The sequence below is a fragment of the Bubalus kerabau genome, chromosome X (genome assembly GCF_029407905.1).
Source record: "Bubalus kerabau isolate K-KA32 ecotype Philippines breed swamp buffalo chromosome X, PCC_UOA_SB_1v2, whole genome shotgun sequence".
NCBI classification, from domain to species: domain Eukaryota; kingdom Metazoa; phylum Chordata; class Mammalia; order Artiodactyla; family Bovidae; genus Bubalus; species Bubalus kerabau.
This window is the reverse complement of record NC_073647.1, coordinates 81,906,020-81,927,369: the sequence shown is the minus strand read 5'-3', so window position 1 is coordinate 81,927,369 and position 21,350 is coordinate 81,906,020. Positions and strand designations below refer to the sequence as shown.

Genomic DNA, 21,350 nt, shown 5'->3' with positions numbered 1-21,350 from the left:
GGAGGGGACTTGAATGTACTTATGGCTGATTCTTGTTGATGTATGACAAAACCAGAAAATTCTGTAAAACAATTATCCTTCAATTAAAAAAGTAAAGTGGCAAAAAATCTATATCGGCTAAGGTGACACCTGCTATATCTTTACAAGTTACACAATAGGGTGAATGAACTAAAGATGTGGCTTTCTCACCAAAGATAGGCCCAAAGTAATTGCAGTTGAGAAAGAAAGAGACAGAGTGATAGAGAAAGGCAATAAAGCAAAGAAATGTGGAAAATTCAAGACGTATAAGTAGTGAAATGAAAACTTATGTCCTTCCAAAAACCTATACATAAATGTTTATAGCAACATTATGCATAATATCCAAAATGTGCAAACAGCCCAAATGTCTATTGCTTGATATATAAATAAAACTCTGTATATCTATACAATGAAATACCATTCATCAATAAAAGTATATTAGATACAGATACATGCTACAGTGTGGATGATCTTATGCTAAGTGAAAGAAGACGAGTGCAAAGGATCATATATTATATGATCCAAATTATATAAAATGTCCAAAATAGGCAAATCCATAGAGACAGAAAGTAGATTTTTGCTTCTTGTTGGGAGTAGAGTGAGCTGAGGTGGGAGATGGTGGGGGAAGTTGAGAGTAGCTGTTAATGGGTATTGGAGAAGGCAATGGTACCCCACTCCAGTACTGTTGCCTGGAAAATCCATGGACAGAGGAGCTTGGTAGGCTGCAGTCCATGGGGTCGCTAAGAGTCGGGAACGATTGAGCGACTTCACTTTTCACTTTCATGCATTGGAGAAGGAAATGGCAACCCACTCCAGTGTTCTTGCCTGGAGAATCCCAGGGACGGGGAAGCCTGGTGGGCTGCTGTCTCTGGGGTCGCACAGAGTTGGACACGACTGAAGTGACTTAGCAGCAGCAGCAGTTAATGGGTATGGGCTTCCCTGGCGGCTCAGTGGTAAAGAGTCCACCTGCAATGCAAGAATTGCAGGAGATACAGGTTTGATCCCTGGTTAGGGAAGATTCCCTGGAGGAGGGCATGTCAACCCACTCCAGTATTCCTGCCTGAAGAATCTCATGGACAGAGGGGCCTGGAGGGCTACAGTCCATAGGGTCACAAAGAGTTGGACATGACTGAAGCAGCTTAGCGTGTATGCACGCATGTTAATGGGTATGGGAGATGATGAAAATGTTCTGTAATTACTGGCAATGGTTGCATAACTCTGAAGATACTAAAAACCATTGCATCTTATAATTTAAATAGGTGAATTGTATGATATATTAATAGTAATTTTATTTCAAAATAAGCTCAGATTTAAAAGAAAGCAAGTCTCAAAAAATGTTCAGAGGACACAAAAATTATAATTATATGAGGTAATAAATGTGTTAAGTAACTTTAGGATGGTAATTATTTCAGAATATACACATGCATCAAATAATCACATTATACATTTTAGAATTACACAATGTTACATGTTAATTATTTCTCAGTAAAGCTGTTGGGGGTAGAGAAGTATGAGTGCATGATAAGAATGTCTGTTCAACATAAATAGCCTCAGAGTGATATTTGAGAAATGTAAAATTTGTTATGTACACTGTATATAGCAAATCCCTTCAATTAGACATAAAAATGCTTTCTTTATGAGTAAACTATTAGGATAATAACACTACTGGATAGATGATATTAGCAAGTGAAAGCTCTGCACTTAAAATAACTGCAGGAAGAGGTAGAGACCTAGGTAAAAGAGTGAGTTTTCCAATCATAAAGGAGAACCAGAATGTCTCTGAGTCTAGCATTTATAAAGCTAATGTCCTTCCATTGTAAAACAAAAAACAAAAAACAACAACAACAACAACCTGACATTGACTTCTGAGAGGCTAAAGTTGTTGCTAAGGTATAATTTAATTAAAATACTTTGGGGAAAATGTGGGGTTTGTTCTCTATTGAGAGGAAAGAATAAAATGATCAAAGGTGGTTTACAAAGATTAGATTTTGTGTAGATAATATGGGGAACTATAATTATTTTGGTAAAGTACTGTGAGAGAGTGATTATAACATGGAAATTTACTATAATTTAGTTAGAGTAAGTCTGAATAACTGAGAAAACTGTTAATGATCATACTCAGAGTGACTTAAATGGCATTTAGTGATAAATGCACTATTGACAGAATTTATATTCTTTATTGACAGAATGTAAATATAGGGGCTACTGTATAATGAGTTTCAAAAAAGAATTTATATTTTAAAAACGGTGCTAAAGTTTTTAAAGTTCACTTGTGAAGTTCCATACTACAGTGTATTTTAAAATATCTCACTGTTTGCTTGTTTTACTGATGACTGCTTTGGAAGCAGGTGTGAATAGTGAAGGGATGGACTTGAGCAACTCCAGGAGTTTGGCTGTTAATAGAACTTTTTTTTCAAAGTGTTGAAATAGTAGTGTCTGTTGCCAGAAATATGAGAACTGAATAATATTTGATAGAGAACAACAGGTTAGAGGCTTTCTATGGTGTAGTTAGTCTTTAACAGTTTCCATCATAAACAAGAAGGCTGGAGTTCATTTTCCTTTGCCTCATGATGTCTATATAATTAATGATTTGATATTTTCACAGATATAACAAGCTGAAATTTATAGTATAGGCATTTCAGCAATTCATGTACACTTTTCTATAAGTGCAGCTAGTGTCAGTTAGCAAACTAAATTCTATTCACAAAACTGAATACATGTATATATGTGTGTATGTATATATACACATATATATGCATAACATACATATACACTTATACATGTGATTGATATGTTTATATCTTTTAATATATACTATACTATGTGTGAAAATTAAGATATAAAATTGAAACTGTGAGAAAACTACAGATTGTTGGGCTAGATGGACCATTTCAAAATATCACAAATAGAATAACATATAGCTATACTGACATTGTGCTAACCAGTAGGATGAAAATGGGTGAAAACTGTCACCCATCCAGATGTTTAATATGATGCATATGCTTAGGTAATTGTTTTTCATTTTCAGTTTGAAACTCTGAGCATTTATCTAAGTCTTAATTCCTCCATGCCCCAGAAGTTATTGTACCTTAGGCAGTTAATCAATAATGGCTTCTGAAACCAATAGGTCCATTCTAATACAGTAGTTTGACTTGCCACAATAAAGAAATATCCAAAGAAATATTCACCTTACATCATGTGGAGATGATGAATTTATATTTTACAATGAAGCATGTTTTTCTGACTGAAAAGGGGTGAAATTAATTCTGGCAAGTAAAGATGGAACAAAATACACAAGCTTCTAATAAATATATGACTTTAATTCAACAAATTTGCTGAGGGCCAACTATATGCCAGACTGTTCAGTATTACAATAAACTTGACAGCATGGTACCTGCACTTGTATAACTAACATTCTAAATAATGAAGATAGTCAATTGATACAAAAATAAACGAAAAATTTCATGATTTTTTTAAAAAAATGAAAATCATAATACATTCACATATATTTCATCTTCCATCATAATCCCTAGAATGCTGATCACAAAGCATGATTCAACATTAAATAGGTATTCAAACTCTTATTCAAGGAAATTGTATAATGATTTAATTTAAAACTCCAATTTTGAAATTTTTTTCATGTAAACTTTGGCAATAAAGTAGCCTCTGCCCACGGTCCAAAATATTACTGAAGATCATATTGTTGTTGTTGTTCAGTCATTCAGTCATGTCTGACTCTTTGTGACCCCATGGGCAGCACTGAATCTGATGTCCATTTAGTCAGTGATGCCATCCAACCATCTCATACTTTGTTGTCTCCTTCTCCTCCTGCCTTCAATCTTTTCCAGCATCAGGGTCTTTTCAAATGAGTCAGTTCTTTGAATAAGGTGGCCAAAATATTGGAGTTTCAGCTTCAACATCAGTCCTTCCAATGAACACCCAGGACTGATCTCCTTTAAGATGGACTAGTTGGATCTCCTTGCAGTGCAAGGGACTCTAAAGAGTCTTCTCCAACACCACAGTTCAAAAGCATCAATTCTTTGGTGCTCAGCTTTCTTTATAGTCCAACTCTGACATCCATACATGACTACTGGAAAAACCATAGCCTTGACTAGACGGACCTTTGCTGACAAAGTAATGTCTCTGCTTTTTAATATGCTATCTGCTGCTGCTGCTAGGTTGCTTCAGTGTGCCCAACTCTGTGCGACCCCATAGATGGCAGCCCATGAGGTACTCCCATCCCTGAGATTCTCCCCAGCAAGAATACTGGAGTGGGTTACCATTTCCTTCTCCAATGCATGAAAGCGAAAATTAAAAGTGAAGTCACTCAGTCATGTCCGACTCTTAGCGACCCCATGGACGGCAGCCCACCAGGCTCCTCTGTCCATGGGATGTAGGTTGGTCTTAACTTTTCTTCCAAGGAGTAAGTGTCTTTTAATTTCATGGCTGAAATCACCATCTGCAGTGATTTTGGAGCCCCCCAAAATAAAGTTGGTCACTGTTCCCACTGTTTCCCCATCTATATGCCATGAAGAGATGGGAGTGCATGGCATGATCTTAGTTTTCTGAATGTTGAACTTTTTCACTCTCCTCTTTCACTTTCATCAAGAGGCTCTTTAGTTCTTCTTCACTTTCTGCCGTAAGGGTGGTGTCATCTGCATATCTGAGGTTATTGATATTTCTCCCGGCAATCTTGATTCCAGCTTGTGCTTCTTCCAGCCCAGCGTTTCTCATGATGTACTCTGCATATAAGTTAAACAAGCAAGGTGACAATATACAGCCTTGACATACTCCTTTTCCTATTTCGAACCAGTCTGTTGTTCCATATGCAGTTCCAACTGTTGCTTCCTGACCTGCATATAGGTTTCTCAAGAGGCAGATCATGTGGTCTGGTATTCCCATCTCTTTCAGAATTTTCCATAGTTTATTGGGATCCACACAGTCAAAGGCTTTGGCATAGTCAATAAAGCAGAAATAGATATTTTTCTAGAACGCTCTTGCTTTTTTGATGATCCAGCAGATGTTGGCAGTTTGATCTCTGGTTCCTCTGCCTTTTCTAAAACCAGCTTGAACATCTGGAAGTTCATGGTTCACGTATTGCTAAAACATGGCTTGGAGAATTTTGAGCATTACTTTACTAGTGTGTGAGATGAGTGAAATTGTGTGGTACTTTGAGCAATCTTTGGCATTGCCTTTCTTTGGGATTGGAATGAAAACTGACCTTTTCCAGTCCTGTGGCTTATTGGAAAAAAAAGTTTGCTCTCTGTGAAATGAATTTAAAACCCAAAAAGGAAAGAAAACACATGTCTGATAGATTTTCACATTTTAAAAAGAAACAAGAAACAAATCAATACATTTAAGTGATTGATCTTAAACCAAACATAGAGTCTTTCCATTTCACCACACTGACAAATGGCATGCATCAAAATTTTCCCATCTTTTCTTGTCCCTCTGGGACCAAATATATTTAATAATGTAGTAGAAAGGGAGCACTGAGCATCAGCAGCCTTCTGTTTCCAGGATGAGGTCTACTAATAGTTAGCTGTATGATTTTGGGAGACCGTTTATGGGAGTTGGAAAATTAAAATATTCTTAAGAATACAAATTCAGGAAATAAATCCCATTAATTCTTAAAGGCTTACATTTTTATTTTTATCTTTTTAATTTGCTCATCTTAATTAGAGGCTAATTACTTTACAATATTGTAGTGGTTTTGCCATACATTGTCATGAATCATTCATGGGTGTACATGTGTTCCCCATCCTGAACCCATTAATTCTTTAAAATTACAGGAAGATGTGTTTCAGCTGAGCAAAGATAAATAATCCAAGAACAGACATGTTGTGGTATAAAAGAACAGACATGAGCTATGAAACTAGTACAGTTTTTCAAAATAATCTTCATTAATATGATTATAGACTTAGAAAAACTTCCTGGAAGTAAAACCTTCGTAAAAGTATATACCTGAATAATATCAATATTTAAAATATTAATGATAATAGTTTATATTCAAAATTCAAATTATATCAATGAAAGCAGAAGAAGGTTGGGAAGCAGAAGATGAAAGTAAAAGCATGCTTAGGTTTATATCTTAAATGTTGGCATTGATACTTTCATTCTGACAACCATAAATAAGAGATACCAAAAAGACTTCTCTCTGGTAGCATTCTTCTGTATATAAAATATAATCCATAGAGGAGGACTTGCTATGTATAAAATCTTATAAAATTTAGACTTCCTTTATTTTTGTCAACAAGGACATTGAGTCCAGAAAGGCAGATACTCTTTAAAAATCATTGATTCTGATGACAACCTAGGTGAAAAATAAGCCTGTTTTTCTCTTTTCTTTTGTACTCTTTTGAAACAACATGCTGAAATAAATGAATCAGTATTTATTAAAAAAAAAAAAAAAGAAAAGTAGAAGCCATAATTTTCTATTACTTTTTTCTTCGTATGCTGAAACACTTTGAAAAAACTAAAAAAATGCCAAATACACATAGTATTTTGCCAATCAACAAATGCAAAGCAAGCTTATTTGAAGAAGGTGAATACTACTGAAAGCAAACTATTCATCAGAAATCTATACGATGATCTGTGTTTATGTTGTTTCATATTTAAAGTGAAACATTAAGGTTGAACATCTGAGCATATTACATGATAGACTTTACATTAGAATTAAGTAATTATTGATTAGCTATGCACTTGGTTTTATGGTTTTATAGAAATCATTAATATGATATTTTCATGTGATATCTTATTGAAATCAGGACAGAAATAGTTATATATTTATCTCTTTCATAATTAAACAAAATTTTCCTATACCTCAAAATTTCAAAGACTAAAAAGGAAGAGATCCTTTCTATTAAATGTCCTCACTACTTAGTAAATCATGGATTATTTCCTGACCATTTAATGAGGAAGCTAGAGTAACTTTTTTTAAAGAAGAGGCTACATGGGGCCATTATTGCAACTCTGTTGTTACTTCAGATAGCCATTTGATGAAACTCTGAACAAAGTCTTATAAAAGTGAGTATATGTATACACATTCAGTCAGAGACAATAGGTAGATAGGGCAAGTGTCTAATTACTTGAAGTGCTGTATTTACTACTGAATAATCTTAGAGCTCATGTGTGTTTAAATTACCAGCTCTCACATATTTTACAGGGCTCCAAGATAAATTAAATGTAAGGATTCCCTTTCCTGTCTCTTAGATCTATACCCAGTCCTCTCCAGAATACAAAGTAGTATAAGTTTTCCCCTTAGTTGATTATACTCTAAAAAGAAAATGAAGTAAGCTTACTAATAAGGCAGTACCAGAATTAACATATCCTAATTATGGGCAAGTAGTTTTTGTCACATTCTAAAATAACATGGCCTGGCATGCTGCAATTCATGGGGTCACAAAGAGTCGGAGACAACTGAGCAACTGAACTGAACTGACTGAAAATAACATGACTCAGTATTTCTGTGGATGAATCTTATTCTTTTCATGCCCTTTAGATAACAATTGCCATGAATTATATAAGCATTACCAGAAACAATATTTAAATAATCAAAAGTGTCTGATTTTGCACCTCTTACATTACTTTGACTAAATGGTTTTGCTATTGAATCTATTCTACATTTATAGTGTGTTAGATAAGTGCTGCCTCATTTCTTCCCCCCAAACTCCCACTTTAATTTCAGAATGACAAAGAGATGCCTACCAGATTCAGAAGACAAAGTGAACATCTTGAGCATGCTGTTGACCGTGTTCTTGTCATGATATCGGAAAGAAGAAGGGCACGTTCTCTACATGGCACTTATGAACAACCACCTGATAACATTCTTACTGCTGCTGTTGAAGTGATTAATATGGTCAAGATGATACTAAACATTCTGGAAAGGTAATTCCTAATATGTAATCTAAAGCTTTCAGATAGTTGCATTTTCCCCTCTTTCTATCTCTTCAAAATTTTTAAGTAGGAATTGGATTTTATTTCCACAGTATGTTTCAAAGACATTAAAAGCTTTTTATTTATGCTCTAATATTTCCATAGGGTAAAGAACACATTTATATAATTCCCATTAAGTAAACAATATTTGATCATCTCACTTTAAACAGAAAAAAAATCACTTTACCGAAAAAGTATTTGTTTTACAAAGGATTAATTTTGGTCTTTCTTTATAGATCAAACTACTGCTTCGCTAGAAAGAGTACTTGTTCTCTGAAGTCTTTCAGGGATGCATAACAGTTACAAAAAAGTTTTAAATAATCACATCTGGACAAAATAGTTTTTTCATATATATATGTGTGTGTGTGTGTGTGCATGTGTTTGTGCATAATATATATATATATATATATATATATATGAATGTGCATGTGTGTGTGTATATATATATATATATATACACACACACATATATATATACATATATATACATATGTATAGGCTTCCCCTGTGGTTCAGTGGTAAAGAATTTGCCTGCAAGTACAGGAGACACAGGTTTGCTCCTGGTTCAGGAAGATGCCCTGGAGGAGGAAATGGCAACTCACTCCAGTATTCTTACCTGGGAAATCCCATGGACAGAGGAGCTTGGTGGGCTATAGTCCATGTGGTTGCAAAAGAGTCAGTCACTACCTAGCAACTAAAAAACAGCAAATATTTAAGTATATATATATGTGTGTGTGTGTATATATATATATATATATATATAAAAATTATAGTAAAAATATTTATAAACCAGTCAGTTCTGGTTGTAAAACTCTGTATTACTAAGAGAGAGTTATGAAAATCAAAGGCTAATGATTTTTATTCTTGTTTTGATAATAATCTGTAGGTAGTATATTAATATTTCCATTTTCTAATTATTTTTAATCAAAGACTTTAGTCAACTCTATATTCTACACACAAATGAAACATTATATATATATATATTTATTTATTTATTTTAATCTAGGCCATTTACTTCTTCTATTGGAAAGTGTTATATCCCAAAGATGGAGAAGTTAGATAGTAAGAGAGGGAAGTATGTTTTTATGATCAATCAGAGAAGTAAAAGAGGGAGAAGTCATGATACTTTTTTCTTCCCTCTTTGTTATTTGCTCTTTTATTATCATTTCTTTTCATTGCAATTCATAGTTGATTGACAACCCCATTTTGTTCATATAAACAGGGGATGAAATGATTGACATACTTGTTCAAAAAATTCCAAATTGAATATTAGAAAAAAATTAGGACATTCATCAGTTCCTCAGTTTCCTCTCTTCTGAGCTCCTTACAAACATCTATCTTGTAACAAGCTAAGACAAAGGACATAATGGAATCCTGAATAAATTCAACTTAAGGAAAATAGGGAAAAGGATAATTGGCAGATAGCAAACTATAGGACTAGGTAGTGGCAACATAAAGACCCCCATAGTGGATATGATCTGCTTCATTGGTGATTGATAACTCACAGTATTAAATTTTCATTAGATTGAAGTAGTCTCATTACAAAATTCACATCATGGTATTAGTATTAAGAAGCACTCTTTGGTATAATATTACTACATCACCAATTTGAGAGCTTTTTTCACTTTCATCACTGGAACCAGGGAAGATTAAATGGGAGTTATATTACTCCTACAATATTTTATATTGAGTAGTCCTAAAGACAATCAGTCAGATTACTCTTTCAATAAATTCTGTAATTATACCAATGACTTCATATAACAGCTTTTGAATATGGCAAATTTATGGGTCATCTCAGCATCTTCTTTTCCAACTGCTTCAAGGTTTTAAACTTCAATTTACAACATGACAGATGTTCATAGTCCTTGCTTGAGGACTAAATAAAAGTTTTTCATATTGAATGATAATTTTACTAAGCTGAGGACTTATTGAACGTTCCATATATTATCTTTGAATACATAAAATATTATGAATGAAACACATTAAAAATACAATAATGTGCTTTGCACTGGTCATGGTTGCTACAAAACAACTTAATACTTTTAAATTTCTTAACTTTAATTGCTTTTGATTTTCTAGACTTCCTAGGGAAGTCCAGATATCTTGAAAATTGTGTCAGGGACTCATCAGAGAGTTACATGGATTTTAAGAATTGTTGGGGCTCAGCCTAATTGCTTTCCTTATGCAGTAAATTAAGTCCCCCTTACCAAATATCTGTGCTAGCTGGAGGAATTGGAGGGTCAATTGGAGGAACTGTTCATTCTTTACTTTCTGAAATTGAGTAATTGTGTCAGTGGGAAAAAGTTATTTCTATAGCTTATCCTAAAATTAGCCTAATCTCTGTGTTTCTAAAAGAAAACAGAGGAAAGATTCTGTTAAAATGTAAATGTTGCTTCATTAGTTTTAATATCATATTTTTCTTAATTTGTGGTTCAAGCTGTTAATTTACTTGATGTAATAAAATATGATTTCAGGCCTAAAATTTATTTCAGCTTTATTAGAAACAAATAAGTCTGATGAGTCACCTTGGTGGTAGAAATAATAAGTACTTTTGAGAATTGAAGTGTATATGTGCCACTAGTGGTAAAGAACACACCTTCCAATGCAGGAGACGCCAGAGACACGGATTCAATCCCTGGGTCGGGAAAATCCCCTGGAGGAGAAAATGGCCACCCACTCCAGTATTCTTGCCTGGAGAATCCCATGTGCAGAGGAGCTTGACAGGCTACAGTCCATAGATAGGGTCACTAAGAGTTGGACACGACTGAAGCAACTTAGCACTCGCACAGCAGGAGATGAATCAAGATGTCATCTTAAAAAAAAAGGGGGGGGTGTGCTTATATGACCCCCCATGAACAATTACCATTTGTTATATTTTCCTAAAAGTATTAGCCTTTTTTGTGAGTTACTAGAACTTTTCATTTGAGCAAACGCCAGGAAATAGAGGAGGACAGAGGAGCCTGGCGTGCAGTAGTCTATGGGGATGCAAAGAGTCAGACACGACTTAGCTACTGAACAACAAAGAACTTTTTGACTGAACTACAGTGTACCAAAGGTTGATTTTGCCAGCATTATAAGCTTAGATGTAGATGAGATAGCTAAGTTTAAGTTCTACTTTATTACTAATAGAATAAAGATTTTAAGATTTATTATAGAAATCATGGGTATTAAAAATTCTTATGTTACTAAATGTAAATTTCAGTCATTTTACAAGGGCTTCTGTATTTTATATTGGCATTAGTCATTAAAATTTTAAGTGAATTATTTTTTGATGTAAATATAATTTGTGACAAAATTTATTGAGGAGCATAATGTAGTAATGCAAGACTACTTATCAAAGTGTAACTACCCAAGATTCTACATGTAAGGAAACATAATTTGAGCATGTTTCATGTTGAGAATTGAGGGATAGAGTAGGGTGAGATGGTAGGAGAGTGACTCAGTATTTTCTTGCCTATTTGCTCATTTTTTTGATCCAGAAATAATTAAGAAGGAAAAAAACTGCCTAAGAAATTTTGCTCACATGTTTCATACCCTGGACATAGTTAAAGGAGATTATCCTATGGATCTGGCAGCTATATTTGCCACATACGTTTATATACTTTTTATAAGAAGAAATTTGAATCATTGCCCATGTTCTTATGTGTTTTAGAAATATATCTCCAGAAAATAGCACATTCATATAAAATCTGGGGACTGCAATCTCCTAGGAATTTGGAGAAGGGGTTATAAATTACTTTTTCTTGCTAATTTTTAAAAATAAAATTTTGTTTCCCTTGTGAAGGCAAATATAGTTTCAACATTGTAATGCTTGTTAATTTATTTTACAAATGTCATTCTGAAAATTGTTCTCCATTTTTAGATTGTAATAGTGATCTTTGTCCAACAAAAGTATTTAGGTTTTATCACCTCATTCGAATTAGTACTTGTGATTACAGATTCCCCAAACCACAGAAGGCTAAGAGCTATGCCTGACAAAAGTAATAAAGCCAAAACTTTTCAATTGGTTATAGTGTCCTAAGTAAAATACATCTTTTTTCAATTGTGGCAAATAAAATGAGTTACCAACAGCCAATCTGTTTTTCAAGTGGTAGATAATCTATTTGTGGATTACATAGTTAATTAATATTTGATACTTTTCATTTTTCCTTTTTCATATAACCATCTGTATAGTAAAGTAGCCAAAGAAAATATAAAACTGAAAACTTACATACTCTACCTTCTACCTATAGTAACTTGAAAATAGGAATAACTACTGTAAATTGTGCACTTATCATCCTATCACTTTATTGAGGCCATAGATATATCACATTGATCATCTTCCATATAAGCCTTCTGTTATTTTTTGATGTAACTTTGTGATGTTTTGAATTTAGCTGACACTTGACACTCGACACTCTTTCAAAATAATGTAAAGCTGTACATATTGTGGATTATAATTTTCACTTTCCTATGGTATAAAGTTGTTGCATTAAGTGAAACTGAGATTGATAGAATGTGTTGTCATCTTTCCCTGGCAGCCCTCCATTTGATTGCATGTCAGAATTTTCCAGTCTGAAAAACCACCTCATTAAACATATTACATTACTGAAACATTTCTCTGAACAGGTAAGATATATTGTGTTGTTTTATTGTCCTCCATACAATTTCCATATGTGTTTGTTCATCAGATCTTGTAATTTTATCTTCAGTAGTGCTGTAACCTATCTTTTCTTCAACATTTCCAGTGCCAACACTGAAATTCAGATCCATATTTATTTATATAGATGTAGACTATTTGTATAGCTACTAATGGATTGGTAAACTCAAATCTCTTTTCTATTCAACTAGAATTTACCACTGTTGCTGTGTTATTCCAAAATAAGTATTAAACTGATCAGAAATCTTCAAACACTCACCATCATCCAGGGAACATAGTCTAAACTTGTTACATTACTATTCACAACCCTTCTTAGTTCATACACATCTGTTATCTTATCCTTCTCTTTTATGTGATCCCTGTACTAATTTATCTTGAAATATTTCATGTATGATTCTATCTTTATTCTTTTTATCATAATATTTTCTCCACTTCTAATTTACTACCATGACTTCTTTTCTTATCAAAACAACACTTCTTTTAAGCTGTAGCTAGTTCATTCATTTATTTTTTAATACTTCCATTCATCCATTCATCAATCATCAAGATGACCCTATTCCTTTATAGTTAATATTTCCTAGAATTTAACATTGTAAACTTGATTTAATTCCATAATCATTTGAGGGTTGGCTATATGCAGAAACAGTTCCTGGTGGCTCAGACAACAAAGAATCTTCCTGCAATGCAGGAGGAGACCCATGTTCGATCCCTGGGTTGGGAAGATCCCCTGGAGAAGGAGATAACTACCCACTCCAGTATTCTTTCCTGGAGAATTCCATGGACAGAGGAGCCTGATAGGCTACAGTCCACAGTCCATGGGGTTGCAAAAGAGTTGAACACAACTGAGCAACACTTTTTCTTTTCTTATGTACAGATATATGTGCTAGGCTTCATGGGGGAGGCATGAATGAATGAGAATTCTTTGCCTCAAATTTTAGTGGAATATTGAGATATTTAAATAAGTAATGTTTATTTTTACACATATGTTGTATTTGAATTTGATTTTAATTCTCTTGAGGTAAAGCATTATTCTACATTATTTTATATTGATTTTCCAACATAATCATTTTTACATAGTGAGTTTCTAATAAATATTTCATGATGATTAAACATACCAAGGAATCCTGTAGCAGTATTCATTAACACGGGTATTGTGTCATTGTTAATTGTAATTCCTCTATCAGAAATAAGTTCTAAAACTGGTTATATGTGGGAATATTTAATAATAATAACTAATACTTATATAGCAATTATTATTTGTCAGGTACTGTTCTAAGCATTAGATATAATAACTTTGAAAATCTTCATTTAAAGCCTGTTGACTCGCTGAAATTTCTTCAGTTCAAGGTGAGTATAATGAGAAGATAAAGAAAAATGCAGCTCATGAAGGTCCATCTATTTTGTGCATTAATTTGCAGATGGGTTTTTAGGTGCAAGGGGCCTCTTCTCAGATCAGTCTCTGGCATTTCTTGTTTTACTACAGCAGAAAGTAGTAGGAAAGTATATATTATGAAAAGCCACAAAGTTAGACTGTTGCTTTCAGAAAAGTTGTTTCAGATTCCTTTTTATTTACGCCAACCAACCCGCTGAGAAAAATTAGAAAATATGGACAAAATAAACTCTTCTGTTTGAGGGCATCAAAGAGGTTAAGGCAAAGTGGACGCATATATACAAGGCTACTGAAAATCAAAGGATAGAAAAAGATATGCCATAAAAACATATATTAAAAACTTTGGACTAGTCCCTAGTTCCTTGTTATACTAATTATGCATATCAGTAAGTTCAGTCACTCATTTGTGTTTAACTCTTTGCGACCCCAAGGACCGCAGCATGCCAAACTTTCCTATCCATCACTAACTCCTGGAACTTCCTCAATCATGTCTATCGAGTTGGCAAGCCATCCAACAATCTCACCTTCTGTCATCACCTTCTCCTTCTGCCTTCACTCTTTCCCAGCATCAGGGTCTTTTCATATGAGTCAGTTCTTCACATCAGGTGGCCAAACTATTGGAGTTTCAGCTTCAGCATCAGTCTTTCCAATGAATATTCAGGACTTATTTCCTTTAGGATTAACTGGTTTGATTCCCTTGCAGTCCAAGGGACTCTCAAGAGTTTTCTTCAACATCACAGTTCAAAAGCATCAATTCTTCAGCACCGTGCTTTCTTTATAGTCCAATTCTCACATCCGTACATGACTACTGGAAAAACTAGTTTTGACTAGACAGATATTTGTCAGCAAAGTAATGTCTCTGATTTTCAATATGCTGTCTAGGTCAGTCATAGCTTTTCTTTCAAGGAGCAAGTGTCTTTTAATTTCATGGCCACAGTCACCATCTGCAGTGATTTTTGAGCCCCCCAAAATAAAGTCTCTCACTGTTTCCCCATCTATTTGCCATGAAGTGATGGGACTAGAGGCTATGATCTTAGTTTTTTGAATGTTGAGTCTTAAGTCAGCTTTTTCACTTTCCTCTTTCACTTTCATTAAGAGGCTCTTTTGTTCCTCTTTGCTTTCTGCCATAAGGTTGGTGTCATCTGTGTATCTGAGGTTATTGATATTTCTCCTGGCAGTCTTGATTCCAGCTTGTGCTTCATCCATTCCACCATTTCTCATGATGTACTCTGCATATAAGTTAAATAGGCAGGGTGACAACATACAGCCTTGACATACTCCTTTCCCAATTTGTAACCAGTCTGTTGTTCCATGTTCTAACTGTTGCTTTTTGACCTGCATACAGATTTCTCATGAGGCAGGTAAGGTGGTATGGTATTACCATTTCTTCAAGAATTTTCCACAGTTTGTTGTGATCTACACAGTCAAAGGCATTGGCATAATCAATAAAGAAGTAGATGTTTTTCTGGAACTCTCTTGCTTTTTCTATGATCTAACAGATATTGGCAATTTGATCTCTGATTTCTCTGCCTTTTCTAAGGAAAGATGTTCCTTAGACGTTTCAGCTTGAACATCTGGAATTTCATGGTTCATGTGCTGTTGAACCCTGGCTTGGAGTATTTTATGCATTACTTTGCTAGCATGTAAGATGAATGTAATTTTGCAGTAGTTTGAACATTCTTTGGCACTGCCTTTCTTTAGGATTGGAATGAAAACTGACCTTTTTCAGTCATGTGGCCACTGTTGTGTTTTCCAAATTTGCTGGCATATTGAGTGCAGCACTTTCACAGCATCGTCTTTGAGGATTTGAAATAGCTCATCTAGAATTCCTGCACCTCCACTAACATTTTTTGTAGTGATGCTGCCTAAGGCCCACTTGATTTTGCATTCCAGGATATCTGGCTCTAGGTGAGTGATCACACCATTGTGGTTATGTGGGGTCATGAAGATCTTTTTTGTATAGTTCTTCTGTGTATTCTTGCCACCTCTTCTTAATATCTTCTGCTTCTGTTAGGTTATGTGTAATTAGTATACATATGTATTAGTATATGTATGTACATACATATTATATATACATATATATTACATACAATTATATATACATATATATATTTGTACATCCATGTATTTGAACTAAATTCTAGAGCAAGAGTCATTGTAAACTAATATTTTATTGTATAATTAAAATTTGCAAAGAGAGCAGAACTTAAGCATTCTCATAAAAAAATATAACTGTATGAAATTATAGATAAGTTAAATTACTTGATCATGGTAATGCTTTCTAGTATATACATATATCAAATCATTATGTGTATGCTTTAAATATCCTGGTGGCTCAGCTGGTCAAGACTCTGCCTGCAATGCGGGAGACCGGGGTTCAATCTTTGAATTGGGAAGATACCCTGGAGAAGGGAAGGGTTACCCACTGCAATATTCTGGCCTGGAGAATTCTATGGACTGTACAGTCCATGGGGTTGCAAAGAGTAGGACACGACTGAGTGGTGTTCACATTCACTTTTAAATATATTACATTTTATTTATCAATTAGACCTCAACAAAGCTAGGGAAAAAGAAGGCAAGAAGAAAACACATTGAGAATTTTAAGATTTTGAATGGAATGGTAATGAAGACACGACATAGCGAACTTGTGACGTGCAGTTTATGTTGTATTTAAGAAAGAGTCATACCTTTTGATGTATTTAATAAAAAGGGAAAAGAGCTGAAAGTCTATAATTTAAGCATTCATCTCACGAAGCTATTACAAGAAAGCCATTAAAAAAAAGAAAATCAAATTAAATCCAAAATCAATATATACAGAACAAACATATTGAAAGTAAATACAGAAGTTAATGAGATAGAAAGCAAGCAGTAATATTTACATATATAAAATCATCATATTGTACATTTAAATAGATAAGATTTTTATGTGTCAATTATATCTCAATAAAGTTGGGAAAAAATTGCAAAAAAAAAAAAAAGAAAGCAGTAAGCTAAAACTCTCAAAATTTATTAGTTGAAAGTGGAGGTGATAAATTATGAAGTTTTTTAAAGCCTGACATACAAAATATTAGTAATGAAAAGGAGAGAGTACTAGAAATTCTACCTATGTAAAGTAATACATAATACTTTTATATCATTTATGTTGAAAATTTGACAATGTACACAGAGTAGAAAAATTCCTAGAAAAAATAATGGAAATTGACATAAAAAGAAACAGCAATTGTCACATACAATAAAATCTTACCAATTAATTGTCATCCATGCACCAGCAACATTGTTATCACCCCAATCTTGTTAAGATGGCAGACCTGAGTCTCACACTAACCTACTGAATCACTGTCTGAATTTTAAATATATATATATATATATATATATATATGAAGGTTTAATAAACATTGTATTAAATAAATTGAATCCATAGTTATAAACCTTTCCAGAAAAATACTCTTGTCTAGATAACTTCATATGTGAATTCCTCAAAACATTTAAGAGTGAAATAGCACTAACCCTATTCAAACTATGCCAGATAACAAAACAGAGTAAGAACACTTTCCAACTAATGTTCTGAGGCCATTGAAACCTTATTACCAAATTTTATAAGGAAATCACAAGAAAGAAAATGTCTGTTACATAAAATAAGAAATAGCAATCTCAAAAAATAGCAAATTGAGTCCAGTGATGCATAAAGATTATAATATATCACAGACACATTAGCATTATTCCAGGAATGCAAGGTAAGTTGAACATTTGAAAACCAATCAATGGAATTAACCAGAGCAGAAGAGTAGTGGTGACATAGGATAAAGACACCTGAAAAGATACAGAGAAAGCACTGAGTAAAATTCATTATCTATTCAAGATAAAAAGTCTTAGTAAACTTAGAATAAATGGCAATTTCCTATGTTATAAAATTTATCTACAAATACAAATAAAAATACCTGTAAATACAAATACAGAGATATCAGTTTGCTGAAAAAGGTCCGTATGGTCAAAACTGGTATAGTCAAAGTTACGATTTTTCCAGTAGTCATGTACAGATGTGAGAGTTGTACCATAAAGAAGACTGAGAGCCGAAGAATTGAGCTTTTGAATTATGGTGCTAGACAAGACTCTTGAGAATCTCTTGGACTGCAGGTAGATCAAACCAGTCAATCCTAAAGAAAATCAACCCTGAATACTCATTAGAAGGACTCATGCTGAAGTGCCAATACTTTGGCCACCTGATGTGAAGGGCCAACTCATTGTAAAAGACCCTGATGCTGGGAAAGATTGAGGGCAGGAGAAGGGGGTGGAAGAGGATGAGATGGTTGGATAGCATCACCAATTCAATGGAAACTGAGCAAACTCTGGGAGATAGTGGAGGACAGAGAAGCCTGGCATGCTGTAGCCCATGGGGTCACAAAGAATTGGCCATGACTTACTGAATGAACAGCAACAATCTACAAATAAAGTAAGGCAGATATAATTCTTAATGATAAAATATTGTAAACCTTCTTCTGTGAAATCAGTGATGGTACAAATATGTCCACTATTAGCATTTTTATTCTACAACGTATTCAAGGGCCAAGAGTATGCAATAGGACTGGAAAAGAAAAGGAAATGTTTAAGTGTGGGAAAGGAAGAAATGAATCTGTCATTGTCCTTCATGACAGAATTCTGTACTTGGAAAATTCAAATTATTCTGAAGGTTAGATATTAGAATTCATCAGTGAATTCAGCAATATTGCTGAAAGGCAAAATACTATTAATATAATCAGTTTTACTTCTATATACTAACTTCAAATATTTAGAGATGAAATAAAAATGACAATATGTCATTTTCAATAGCATGGAAAACATAAAATACCTAGGAAGAATATACAGAATACATGAAAAATCTCCTTATTGAAAAGTATAAAAATATTATGAGAGAAATTAGAGAAGGCCTTAATGAATAAAGAACTGTCTCACGTTTGTAGATCGGAAGATTTAGTATGTTAAAGACGTTGGTTCTCTTCAGAATGATTTATAGATTAAATTAAATTAAAATCAAAATACAAATAGGATTTTTCTGTACAGATTGACAAGCTGATTCTAAAATTTGTATAAAATTCAAGAAACCAGTAAAACCTAAGTTAATTTTGAAGAAGTTGGTAGACTTATACTACTGCATATCAAGGCATGTTATATATCTCCATTAAGACAGTTCCATATTGGCAAAAGACAGGCACACAGACCAATGAAGCTTAAGAGGATTTAGAAACACCTGACACTTACATGGATACTTAATTTATTATTACATGCACTTAGGAGATGTGGGGTGATAATTGTCTCTTGATTTCTAACTCAGTTCAGTTCAGTCGCTCAGTTGTGTCTCTTTGTGACCCCATGAATCGCAGCACGCCAGGCCTCCCTGTCCATCACCAACTCGCGGAGTTTACCCAAAGTCACGTCCATCGAGTTGGTGATGCCATCCAGACATCTCATCCTCTGTCATCCCCTTCTCCTCCTGCCCCCAATCCCTCCCAGCATTACAGTCTTTTCCAATGAGTCAACTCTTCGCATGAGGTGGCCAAAGTATTGGAGTTTCAGCTTCAGCACCAGTCCTTCCAGTGAACACCCAGGACTGATCTCCTTTAGAATGGACTGGTTGGATCTCCTTGCAGTCCAAGGGACTCCCGAGAGTCTTCTCCAACACCACAGTTCAAACGCATCAATTCTTCAGTGCTCAGCTTTCTTCACAGTCTAACTCTCACACCCATACATGACCACTGGAAAAACCATAGCCTTGACTTGATGGGCCTTTGTTGGCAAAGTAATGTCTCTGCTTTTCAATATGCTATCTAGGTTGGTCGTAACTTTCCTTCCAAGGAGTAAGCGTCTTTTAATTTCATTGCTGCAATGACCATCTGCAGTGATAAAAATTTCTAACTCACACCATAGTAAAAAATCAGCATTAGGGTTTGCGTTAGTAACCCTAATCGGACTGTAAATCTAAACATCAACGGTAACATTTTATGGTAGTTCAACAACTCAAACAATATACAAAAAGTACTAAGCATAAAAGAAAATATCACTAAATTGGACTTCTGTTCTATTTATAAAAAGAACTTCTGCCCACAAAAGATACAGAGAGAGTAAAAACACTGGCTAAAAAAATGTGAGATGTTTTTTATAATAGATGTAACAAAGAAATATTTAAAATTTGAATTTACAAAGAATTCTTACAAAGCAATAAGAAAAGATAACTTAATGAGAAAGTGGGAAAAGCCTTGAATGGGCACTTCAGAAAAGGAAATACAGAAATAGCAAAAAAGAAAAAAAAATGTGAAAAGGGTTTCAGTCTTAATCAGGGAAAATGCAAATCAAAACCATGCAGATGATACCACAACACTCCCAAGAAAGATTAATGTTACAAGACGTATAATACTAAGTGCTATGGAGAATGTGGAGCAAAAAGTTCTCATATACTGTTTGGGTGGTATAATCGATCACACCTAGAGCCAAGCATCCTACAGTCCAAAGTCAAGTGGGCATTAGGAAGCATCACTACAAACAAAGCTAGTGGAGGTGATGGAATTCCAGTTGAGCTATTTCAAATCCTGAAAGATAATGATGATAAAGTACTTCACTCAATATGCCAGCAAATTTGGAAAACCCAGCAACAGCTATAGGACTGAAAAAGGTCAGTTTTCATTCCAATCCCAGAGAAAGGCAATGCCAAAAAATGTTCAAACTACCACACAATTGTGCTCATTTCACATGCTAGCAAAGTAATGCTCAAAATTTTCCAAGTGAGGCTTCAATAGTATATGAACTGAGAATTTCCAGAAATTCAAGCTGGATTTAGAAAAGGCAGAAGAAGCAGATATCAAACTGCAAACATCCGCTGGATCATAGAAAAGGCAAGAAAATTTGAGAAAAGCATCTACTTCTGTTTCATTGACTACACTAAAGCCTTTGCCAGTGTGGATCACAACAAACTGTGGAAAATTCTTAAAGAGACGGGAATACCAGACCACCTTACCTGACTCCTGATAAAACTGTATGCAGGCCAAGAAGCAACACTTAGAACCAGACATGGAACAATGGACTCGTTCCAAATTGGGAAAGGAGTATGTCAAGGCTGCACATTGTCACCCTGCTTATTTAACTTCTATGCAGAGTACATCATGTGAAATACCAGAAAGGATGAAGCACAAGCTTGAATCAAGATTGCCGGGAGAAATATCAATAACCTCAGATATGCAGATGACACCTAACTTATGGCTGAAAGTGAAGAGGAACTAAAGAGCCTCTTGATTAAAGTGAAAGAGGAAAGTGAAAGGTGGCTTAAAACTCAACATTCTTAAAACTAAGATCATGGCATCTTGTCCCAACACTTCATGG

General features: G+C 34.3%; 1 protein-coding gene across 12 annotated transcripts in view; it reads left to right on the top strand.

The window, feature by feature from the left end:
* The window catches only part of LOC129640338 (uncharacterized), a 478,862-nt gene that overhangs the window by 101,272 nt on the left and 356,240 nt on the right, over positions 1-21,350 (top strand). For 10 of the 12 annotated variants that reach the window (XR_008708748.1, XM_055565608.1, XM_055565611.1 and 7 more), the window contains 2 exons: positions 7,706-7,905; positions 12,474-12,561. Coding sequence is in view for 9 of the 12 variants with exons in the window: in XM_055565608.1 (XP_055421583.1) it covers positions 7,706-7,905; positions 12,474-12,561 (288 nt within the window). In the remaining 3 variants the exon portion in view is untranslated. Of the gene's footprint in view, positions 1-7,705; positions 7,906-12,473; positions 12,562-21,350 lie in introns of those variants that run through there. The other 2 variants (XM_055565616.1, XM_055565614.1) reach the window with 1 other exon arrangement.